Raw genomic sequence first — 11,839 nt, 5'->3', positions numbered from 1 at the left:
GCATCTCGCTGTGGGGGCAGCCACACAGTCCTCTCTGTACACTGGGCCCTCCAAGCTGGGCCATCGTCCTCCGGGTTTGGTGGGCCCGGTTGTGCTCCGCTCCTTTCCTCCTCCTTCTTGTCTCAGCTTCCCTCTGGGTGTGGTGTGGTAGGTCAGCTCCTCTCCCTCGTTGCCCCTTTTTATGATTTTAAACCATGTAATATCCCTTATTCTAAATGAACGGCTGTTTCTTGGTCGATGTATAAGTTCTGCCTCAGTACCATGAAGCATTCTGGAATTTCTATTCTTTAAGATATTATAAGTAATTTGTTATGATTGACACCCCTTTCTTCTGACATGCTCTGCTTTCAGCCAAGAGCTATCTGACATCAACAATGAATGCCCTGTCCTCTTCTGAACCTGGCTTGAATTTCGTTCCCTTTATTATTGCTAAGTAGCTGGGCCTGTCCCAATACCACATGAAAGCTCATTTAGAAAGTAGTTGAGAGTATTGATTACAGTTATTTGTCAAACAGGAAAATGTGGCCTTAAGGGAGCCTTGAGCGTATGTATTGCAACTGCGAGATGTGTGGAAGAGCTTTGTGCTTCACTTACCAGGCGTTTCGGGAGGAGCGTGGGTCAGAACTCACCCAGAAAGAATGAACCATCAGTAGATAGAAGGTGGCGAGATGCTTGCCGTGACCCACCTGCCAACCTGCAATGACTGACATTGGGCCACCAGAGCACAGACTCAGGGTCAGGGAGGTCAAATCAAAGTGCAGTGGGCAAAAGTGTCAGCCTGCCTCCATCTTTCTCCAACATTTTCACTTTCCCTTTTCTGCTCTATCTCTTTTTTCTTCTCATGCTTCCCACCTCTTCCTTATCATTCCTAAGCCTTGAAAGTGTCTACAATCTGGCATGTGGCTGGGTCCTGATGGAGGAAGGCGTGTCTGAGGCGTAGCCTAAGCCGACAGAAGGGAATGAAGGACTATCTTTATGACTCTCAGGACATTCAGCTGATTGATGGTCAGTAGGCCATCAAGTTGGAGAGTGGGCAGTGGATAAACTACTTCTTCAAAGCGATATGCTGAGTGATGCCCACATGCTGCTGGAAAAGGAGAAGAGTCCTGTAGCTCAGACCCACTCAGAGCAGAGAGCTGGTTCCCAGACAGCAGCTTCCGTCTTCTTTTTCCCATGCCAACAGAGTAGAGCCTTAGAGTCGTTGATAACGGCTCTCTGTTGGTGCTCCTGAGGACCATGGTACTGCTTTCAGCTAATGGTGAGAAAAAGAGTCAGCTCGCTATACACAGGCTCATATTTGGAAGGATTTTCAATATGAAGAGACTTTGGCAAGTATGTCCTTCTTGTTAGCTTATGCCTGGACCAGTCAACCCTTTCTAGTGCAGAGCGTTGTGGTAAGTACTGTGTTGCACTCACACCCACTACTCTCGAGAGTGTCATGGAGGATTGGTTTCATGTTGATCACAATCACAACTAACACAGGTTGTTGTTGGGCTAATTTAATCTCATAGTGACTCCAGGTGACACAGAAGACCCTCCTCAGAGGGTTTTCTAGCCTGTAATCCGTATGGGGGCCGACGGCCAGGTCTCTTCCCCCAGGAGAGACTGGTGGGTTAGAATTGCCACCCTTTCTGTTAGCAGTTAAGTGCTCCTTACTGCTCCACCAGGCCTCCTTAACTCATGCTTAACGACTACTTAATCTATGCCCTTCTGTCTGCTTCCGTAAAGATTGACAGTCTCAGATTCCCCAAGAAGGAGCTGTTTTCCTCTGTCCTATAGGGTCACCCTGAGTCACAAGCAATCCTGTGGCTGTGGGTTTGCCGGGCAATATATGCTAGGGACTGCATACAATGTTTCCTATGGCTTCTGTCACAACGCCTGGTGTGCTGTGCTGTTCTTCTGTACAGAACACACGGAGGTTCGGAGAAGCTCCTGGAAGCTCCAGAGCCAGTAAGTCATGGACTCGGATTCAAACAACCCTGACCTAGTCTGTGTCAGCCCAATCCACGAGCTGGCGTGGAGTTTAACTGGCATGTCATTGCAAGCGGGCAAAGCCTGGCGCTGAGTTTTGGACTTTCCTTTCTTTGTGAAAAGAGCAGATTTGGTATCTCTACAATTTCACAATCATTGACAGCTTGCGTTGCTGGTGATAGGAATCAGGAGGAATGGTCTAACCCCCGTTTGGCTTTCTGATGTCTAATTGCTGTCTAATAAGCAATACAATAGAATACAATACATTGCTTCCCCCAGCTGGCTTGCCAAGTGGACAGGGTGGAATTATTGCTGTAGATCATCTGCTATTGATTAGTTCTCAGGAAGATTTACCTGATTATATCAAGAGAGATGAAGGGAATGCGTTCTGCCAAACTCAGAATGCGCTCAACATGTGAGTTCGATAACTCTTGGCACGTGCGACTTCCTGTTTTCAAGATAAAAGACTTAGATTTATTAGAAAATTCAAAGTCTTTGGTGAAAATACCATATAGACTTTAGAGCAAACTTTGGAATAACTTAATTGCGAACAAATCTGAAACATCTGGAGAGTTTTGTTTCTGACGTGTGCCATTAACTTAAAAGAGGATTACAAGATGGTTTATGAAAGATGCTTGACGGTTTCTAAAACGCAGAATGTTAAAAAGAGAGTTTTCAAAATATTTGGTAGAAAAAAAATGTGGTGGGTTTTCTTAAAACCAGAGATTTGAAAGATAGACTGCTATGTTTAGCATGGCAATGTCCTCCATTCTTCTGTGGGTTTTCCCGAGACAATGATTCTTGTTATGATTCGGACGGTTCTTGCTGGGTAGTTTTGGGAGCTCCAACTATATTCAGCTACCTGCTGAGCAAGTATACATCCTGTCAGATTCAGTTTAACACGTGCTTTCAGGGCCTACTGGGCAAGGCATGATGTTCACACTCTGAAGGGGACCGCCAGGCTCCAAACACTTGTTCCTCACTGAATTGCAGAAGTGGCTGGGTGGTTGATGAGATGGTGGGAAGTGACATAGTTGGACGAGCATGGATTCTGGAGTCCGGATGATTGGATTTGGGTTCCTACTTTGCCCTTACCAGCTGTGTGACCACCGGTAAGTTACCGAACCTTGATGCACCTCACTTAGCTCCTGGGGATAAGAATATCTACCCTACTCACCTCGAAGTGATTGCAAGGATATCATTAAAATAGACCAGGTGAGAGCTTCTTCCCAGGTATAAGGTTTTATGTAAAACAGGGATGAGGTTGGTTGCAGAAGCTAGCCGTGGCCTGTCTGCCCCCTCGCTTGCTGGGGAGGCCTGGCCACTTTCTTGAACTCTCTTGTCACTGGCTTTACACTACGTGGGCCTGGGGTGGCCTCTGAAGGCTCTGTTGGGACAGCACCACGGGCTGGGCACCTCGCACAAGAAACTTGTTTTGCCTTTTGTTACTAGAACTTCTTGTCCTTGGAACTTCATCCCTTCTTCTCCTCTGGGACCATCACTTCAGGAAAATCCAATGATCTTTTCAGTTATTTATTTTTAAACATTTCAGTCTTTTGCTGTTGCGTGTCAGGGTCTGCCAAGGTCAGGACGTGCTTTGCACCAGTGCTGATACCGCGGTCCCAGGAAACTGTTTCACATGAGCATGGGTGGTGGGAGGGGGTCCCGGACTGGAGCAGGACCTTGGGCAGAGAATTCGTTCTCGGCTTAGGCTCTTTTGTTCTAGGAGACCCTCTTAAGGCTGGTGCTTGAAGTGAATCCGCCCATTTTGCTGGGGATCACTCCACAGCACCCCGGTGGACCTGTTGTTTTCTGTGATGGAGGCTCTAGGCAGGGAGGCATCGAGACCAGTGCGTCCATGGCAGCATCACGGAGTCTGTCCCAGTCGTTGCTGCCCTGGTGTTGAGTGGTAACCTGTGGCTCTACCCAAAGACTGTGAGCATGGTCCTTTCCAACCCTTGAAGAGGGATGAGTTTTTCACCAAAGTAAAATGAACCTCAAAGATGATTGGTAGACATAATGTTTACCTTATTGGCGGTTTTTCTTCCTTTCTACATAGCCATGACCCTTGCCCAAAGCTGGGCAGTCCGTGACGTTAAATCCCAATCTCAGGTGATCGACCCTCAGAGCTACAGATGGACTGTGGCTGATAACTTCAAGTATCACTCAAGAGGAGGCTCTTGATGCTGACTTTCTGTGATGATGATGAGATTGAATCAGAGACACACACAGAGGAAGAAGAACTTAGCGGCATGAAGAGAGGTTTAGCCAGGTTTTTGTTTCCCTGGGAATTTTCTCGCCAGGCCTCTGTCTCCATGCACAGGGCAGGTGACATTTATTTTGTCATATTACAAAATCCTCAAAATGACATGAACACGATTCTTGAGAAATTAAACTTGTTAGGTATTTTGTGCTGGTTAACTGCCTGCAAATATCTGCCTTAAAACAAAAACAAAAGCTCTCTTGCTCTTAAATGAGACCGAACATGTTGCTCCTTGTCTAAATTTTGTTTTTCCTAAGATATTCTTTACAGGAAAAGAATCCCTCCAATATCAAAGTAAAAATTCTTACCTCAGCTTCAAACAAGAGCTGCTCAGCAGAGACACCCCCATGCCCACTTCTATGACACGGCCACCATGGATAACTGTGTCACAGATTTGGGAATCTGCGTCTTTGTAGACACCTTGGCTGGCACGTTATAATGAATATGAAACAAGAGATCCCAAATAGGAACTCATCGGATTAATCAACTGGTTGGCTTCATTATTAATGAGTGTGACTATCAATATCAAAGACTTTAAAAAAAAATCTGTAAATGAGCACATTTGTCCTACTTACAATCACTTGGATACTCCCGGTTTTTATACAGACTAGACTTTGAAAGTGACAGGAGTCCAGATTAATAACCCACCCACCAACATAATCACACTTGTGATACCAACATAGAAGACCAAGTGTTGTATAGTTAGTCCTTTGGGTATATTAGCAAATAACTAGACTAATTACTACTCTGTGGAAGAATATTTGTGTAACCATATACATGGCATTCGCTTATTAAGTATTTAACAGTGGGTGCTCAGGGATTGGTGAAGTAGCTTCAACTGACTTACAAATAAATAGTCCTCTTGGTTAGAATTAGAAAGGTGGAACTGGGTGTCTTATTTTTGTAATAAGCATCTTAAATGACTATTGATTGTCATTGAAGACTAGACTAATTCTTTCATTAATTTTTGTTTTTATGTTTTGGTGTTGATGTGCAAGTTTAGCTGGGAATTTACAGTCTCATTAAATTCCATTAGCATATATAGTGGGAGAACATGCTTGGGAAATCATTTTAGACAGACATGCATTAGCCTATATTGATTTCCAAATAAGTACTACAATATTAAGATACTTTGTTAGAAATGAACATCATGGTGGTTACATGACTTAAGTTCTTTTTTCTCCCAAAAGATCAGCTCTTAATTAATGTAAAAGCAAAACTTTAAACACCAAGTATTGGCCAAAAGATGTACCAGCTGGAGAAAGTTAGCATATCTTGAAATTGATAGTTTAGCAAGAGGATTGCTTGAAATTGATTAACTAAGCAAGAAGAAAACAACAGAAAGGAGACCGAGACCAGACATAGCCAGAGTTTGTCTTCAGGGACAAGATTTAGACACGTTAAAAAAAAATTAAAATCCAAACGAGAAATGAGTTTGTATTTAATTCTTAGTAATTCATGTAAAGGCAAAGACAGCCATCTCTCCAACATCACAATAAAAAAAAGATTTCTGGATGACAGTTGTAAATAACACATAATGTGTTTCTGCTCTATTTTTACATGACCTTTAAATCATGCCAGGGCATATATAGTTTGGGCCTTATGGGGGCAAAAGGAAGGAGATGAAAAAGAACGTTATAAAGCATCCAACAGTTCTAGCCGGCAGTTTCCTAGCCTGGGATGTTTTCATTTTAAGTTCCTGAGGCCTCTTGGTATGAAATACAGGAGGAACATGTGGATGGAGCGCTGATATCCTTGGGGAGAAAATGTTCCTACTAGAACCAGTTACCAACTCTTGGTGTTTGAAGCTTAGCTACTACTTGCCATGGCTCCGTCCGTGGACAGCCCTTATTAATGTACAGCACGGTAAAGTCTAGGTCAGGTCCTGTCTGACGGTATCTGTGTCCTGTCCCTTTCAAGAAAAGGAAGTGCCTAACAAGCCCTTGCGCATGCGGGTCCGATCTTCAGATGACAAGCTCTCTGTCCAGTGGAAAGCCCCGCGACTATCCGGAGCCAAGAGTCCACGAAGATCGCGAGGTTTTCTTCTGGGCTATGGGGAAAGTGGCCGGAGGATGAATTATGTCCCACTGACAAGAGATGAGCGAACACATGAAATTAAAAAGCTCGGTGAGTTGTGAGTGATTGGAATTCAATATGTCGAGATGTTGCCATTGTTTCAGTATTTAGAAGCATCTCCTACTGAACATGAAATTTCAGATATAATTTTCATTTTTTAATGTTATGTGTTATTTAAAAAAAAATAATTTTATTAGGGGCTCATACAACTCTTACCACAATCCATACATACATCAATTGTGTAAAGCACATTTGTACTTTCATTGCCCTCATCATCCTCAAAACATTTCCTCTCCACTTAAGCCCCCGGCATTAGGTCCTCATTTTTCCCCTCCCTCGTGAGCCCTTGATAATTTATAAATTATTATTTTGTCATATCTTTCACTGTCCGACGTCTCCCTTCACCCACTTTTCTGTTGTCCGTCCCCCAGGGAGGGGGTCACATATAGCTCCTTATAATGGGTTCATTTTTAAAGACATTTACCATTTTTCAAACAGCTGTTCTTTGTTCCATCTGCCAGTCCCAGCCTCCCATCATTTTAACCTTTAGGCCGTGGACAGGGCCTACCTCCCAGGAGCTACTCTTATAGCACAGAGGCACGGGCCTTTCATCTATCGTATAACCCAGAGATGCCAAAGGAAATGGATTACTGCCGACAATGATCCAATCCTAAACAGACACAGAGAAAACTGGCCTGCAGTCTGGTCAGCAGATGTCCCAACTTCCAGTCACAAATCAGGCATGCCTCACTGGATGCCTTCTAATTAGGCATTAAGCTAGGTGCTCTGTGGGGCCCGGCAGTCCCTCAGAGAGACAGATAATAAGCAGATCCTGAGCAGGATAGGCCTAGGGTGAACGGATCCAGGTATGGGACTTGATGGAGCGCTGGGATGAGCCAGCTTTCAGTCCATGGCCATATAAGGCCCAAGAGGAAAGACAACAATTGAGCAGACCTGTAGAGGTAAGAGAGTGGGCATGGGATGTTAAGAGGGTGTTCCTGACGGAAGAAACTGAAAGTACCAGGTAGAAGGGAGTAGTGATAAGGAATGAGAAGGTTGGCAGTCCTCTGAGAGTTGAGACTCTGGGGTGTATCACCTATCTGAGGTCAGAGACTTGGGTCAGCATGTTGGCTCTGACAGGGGCTCTTGGGGGTTACTGGATTAGGGGTGCAGGGATCATCTTGGGCATTGTAACTCCACCCTTTATCCAATAATCCAAAGACAGACATTTTTACACCATTGCATATTTTTCATTATATCGCTAAGAAAAGATGATATTGTGTGTCCAGCTCCCCAGGACTTTCTCAGGTAGATTCCTAGGTCCCAACAGGGCCAGCGCCCATTTAGCTGGACACTGCACCTCATCTGTGTCAATAAAGGGTATGGGCTCTGGAGCCATACAGACCTGAATTTGAGGCCTGGCTCTGCCACTTATTGGTCATGACCTTGCCCTGGTCACTAGTCCACTCTGAGCCTTGTGGGGTGTACTCGTGTGTCAGGACTCAGAGAGTAGTTGTTTGTGAAATTCTTACCACCAAATACAGACTTACCAATACACGGAGTTGTTATTAGGGTTCACTGTGGTACAGTGTTTCTATAATGATCAACCAAGCTTAGTTTTGTCATTGTTAGGCGTCGTCGTTAGGGTGGTTCTCACTCCTAACAAGTCTACGTACTGCAGAACCACACACTAACTGGCCCTGCACCATCCCCTCAAGGATGGCTATGTTTGAGCCAATCATTGTAGTGACTGTGTGAATTCATCTTCTTAAGGGTCTCCCCTTTTGGCTAACCCTCTACTTTATCAAGCATGATAAAGGGACTAGTCCCTTCCAATAGCATGTCTTTATAAGAGACGGAGTCTTGCCACCCTTGCTTCTAAGGATCATTCTGGCTATTTCTCCTGGCAGTCCGGTCACTGTCCTTCACCAAGACCATAATTCAAAGACGTTAATTCCTTGGTCTTCTTTATTGGCTATCCAGCTATTGCATGTCTATAAGGAGATTGAAATACTATGGCTTAGTCTGCAAAGTGACATCGCTGCTTTCTAACGCTTCAAAGAGGCCTTTTGCAGCAGACCTGCCCCGTGTGATAGATACACCATTTCAATTGTTCACTGTTGCTTGTGTGCGCACTGACTGTGGAGCCAAATAAAATGAAATCCCTGGCAACGTCAGTCTTTCCTTTATTTATCATGATGCTGCTCATTGGTCCAGTTGTGAGGATTTTGTGTTTATACTGAGGTGTAATACTTACTGAAGGCAGTAGTCTTGGGTCTACATCAAAAGACTTTAAGTTTAAAAAAATTTTTTTTTCCAAGAAGACTTTAAGTACTTCTCCACTTTCAGCAAGCTAGCCCGTGTCTTCTGAACATCACAGGCTCATACTTCTGAGGAGACTTCCTCCAAACCAGGAACCACATTTCCCTCACATAACTCAGAAGTTACTTTTGAGACCACAGAAAATCAAGAATCCGAGAACCCCCCTGCCCCACCCTCCAAACGAGAGCTTCAAGAAGCACCTTGTAAATATGTAGGTGTTTCAATGTGGGGATTTAGTTCCTTCTTCTTGGCGCTTGGTGAATGACGGGCGATAGCCTCTCACGTGTAGCGCTTTATATGTGCTCCGGGATTTTGAAGTTGAGTGGCAGGTCTTTGTGTTTGTTCTTGGCAGGCTTCCATCATCAATAGCTCTAAGACATGACCAGAGCTGAAGTTCCTCCTCCGTCTAGCTCACGTGGGGGTTCTGGGAATCCAAGTGCTAGAAACGTGACTCTTCCATTTGCTAAGTACATTTCAAAAATCTCGGGGAGACGAAGCTGTGCATGCCTTTGTGCACATCACGTGCTCATGTCATGGCTGGAGCTTCCCTGGTGGAGCTTTTAGAGCAGTTTGTCACATTCTAACTTCTTCCCTTGCGATCTCAGTTCCCTTCACATAAATAGGTCTTTCTGTAGCAGTTTTGTGAACACAAGTCTGTTTTAATTTTTGACTCCATATGATGTTTGTAAAAATGCAGGGTTTATTTCCTAAAGTGTATCCATGTGCAGAGCAGGAGTCCTGGCATGATAAATTTTATTTGGAGACTTGGCGTCACCTCTATTAATTGACCCATGCATTATCAGATGACATAACTATCAGCACTTGACATATATCTGGCTACCTCATTTTGATTCTTTAATGTATGAGGCTGGCTACAGGAATCATGGTCCATGGAGTCTAGAGTTAGGCATGAAAACAAACAAGCAAACAAACCTCCTTGTTATCAAGTTGATTTGACTCAACGTGACTCTTTAAGACAGGGCGGAAACACCCTCGTGGATTCCCAGGCTGCAAGGCTTGTAGACAGCCTCATCTTTCTCCTGCTGAGAGGCTGATGGTTTCAAACTGATGACCTTGCGGTTAGCAGCCCACCGGGGTTTCTTGAGTAAGGCATTAGCAATTCTTTATTCAAGAAAGATTAGGGGAAATCCTAAGGTGTTTTCTTAGGGGTGTGTGATCTGGAGCAGGGCACTCAAGTCTTCTAACTTTATGTCCTTTCTTATAAAACAAAAGCCAGTTGCCAGGGTGACAAGGGTGACTTGAAGTGTGACAGAGTCCAACTGCGCTCCCCAGGGTTTTCAATGGCTGAGTTTTGACATCCATTGCCAGGTCATTTTCCCCCCAAGGTCCCTCTGACTGGATTCATTATGTCGACCTTTTTGTTAGCAGCTGAGCAGACTGCACCTCCAGGGATGCTAAGACGTGGGGAAGTTCTCAGAGGTTCAATGGAAAGGAGGTGTGATGTGTGCTCCTGAGAAAACCAAAGCACATTCTTATTCTCTTTGGTCCCCTCTGCTCTCTGGTCTGCAGCCTCCGAGTCGGTGTATGTGGTCTCCTTGCAGTCCATGAATTCCCAGGGACGGAGCCAACCAGTCTACAGGGCGGCCTTAACAAAGCGGAAAATGGAAGGTATGTTCCTAAGAATGCATTTGGCCAAACTCGGGTCCAGTATGAATGTCATGTGACATCCGCTGCATTCCTTTGCATGTGTGACAAAGGACACGCATTTCCTTGTGTGTAAAAGGACGTGGCAAGGTCATCATCAGATTCACATAAATTGCCCTTGGTGATGTCCTGTGAACCTGAGAGGTTTGAGGTTAGGCATGGAGGGAAGACTTTGCCAGATGTCTACTGGAATGTTATTTCAGCTGAAATTCTATACAATGGCACGGAGTGAGAAAAGATGTAGTAGGAGTTCCTGATAGCCTGATTGTTATTGGCACTTGTTGAGGAAGGATTTTTCCCTTGTCCATTCACAAAAGTCTTTCATATATTAACAATGTACAAACAGGCAGACCTCGGCTATCCTGTGGGTGTGGTTCCAGACCACTGCAATAAAGTATCACAAGAAGGCCAATCATGTGAACATTTGGGTTTCCAAATGCATATGAAAACTATATTTACCCTATATGATGGTATATTGAGTGTTCAGTAACATTGTGAAAAGGTGGAATAGTGTGACGGTTATGAAAATGTGATGCAGAGACTTGAAGTGAGCCCCTGCTGTTGGAAATATGGCACCAGTAGACTGCTTTGATGCAGGGTTGCCACCGACCTTGAACTTGTTTAACAAAAATGCCAAGTCTGTGCAGTATAACAAAGGAAAGTGCAATGAAATGAGGTATTACTGTAGACCATTTTTGGAGCATGTGCCTTGATTTAAAGAGACAACACACAATACAACGGCTGCATTTCTATGACTTTACAACATGAAATGAACTATATTATCATTTTGTACATTGTTAGATGGAAGTTCCACGTATCTCAAGACTCTCTTACTATCTGTGTTAGTCTGTGTAGGCTAGAGAAACAAATCCAGGGACACACATATGTGTATAAGAAAGAGATTTATATACAAGAGCAATTGAACATTGAGAAAACATCCCAGCCTAGTCCAGATCAAGTCCACAAGTCCGATATTAGCCCATATGTCCAATACCAATCTATAAAGTCCTCTTTAGACTCATGAAACACATGCAATGAAGCCAAATGCAGGATGATCACAAGTCAGTGGGTAGAAAGTCTTTGGGTCCAGTGGCCTTGTAAGCATCTCAGTGCTGGCAGGGGTCTCTCTGTGGCTTCTCTGGCTTCCGAGGTCTGGTTGCATCCATGTGGCTTGTTTTCTGCAATGTGTCCCAGGGAGTAGCAGAGAGAGAGAGAGAGAGAGAGGTTTTCCACCTCCAAGGAGGAAGTACCAGATTTCCCAGACTTCTCAGGAGAAGGCCATGCCCACAGAAGTCTCATTGGCTATCTCCAGATTGATAGCCTCGACTCCACCCCTACACTCTTCATCCTTAAATTGACACCAGATTAAGTGAATACCACACTGTCCGTTCATCACTGCTGTAGAAGGGGTCCTGATGGGACCCTTTGTAACAATGTTCTGACCTCCTCTCTGCCCTTTGGGACCATGTGTCCTGAGAGATGACGTGAACAAGCCAAGCAAACAGACCCGAGACACCAAACAGCAAAGCTGAAGACATGTTG

The 11,839-nt window shown here is 44.5% G+C and overlaps 1 protein-coding gene across 1 annotated transcript in view; it reads left to right on the top strand.

Moving 5' to 3' along the window:
* The window catches only part of FNDC1 (fibronectin type III domain containing 1), a 78,547-nt gene that overhangs the window by 13,068 nt on the left and 53,640 nt on the right, over positions 1-11,839 (top strand). The window contains exons 4-5 of the mRNA XM_030886837.2: positions 6,155-6,361; positions 10,163-10,261. Coding sequence (XP_030742697.1) covers positions 6,155-6,361; positions 10,163-10,261 — 306 coding nt within the window. The remainder of the gene's footprint in view (positions 1-6,154; positions 6,362-10,162; positions 10,262-11,839) is intronic.

This window comes from Echinops telfairi, unplaced genomic scaffold, assembly GCF_000313985.2.
Source record: "Echinops telfairi isolate 266 unplaced genomic scaffold, ASM31398v2 ScPeMD7_3533;HRSCAF=4204_0, whole genome shotgun sequence".
In the NCBI taxonomy this organism is placed as follows: domain Eukaryota; kingdom Metazoa; phylum Chordata; class Mammalia; order Afrosoricida; family Tenrecidae; genus Echinops; species Echinops telfairi.
Note: the sequence above shows the minus strand (reverse complement) of the source record. Positions and strands in the feature narration are given on the sequence as shown.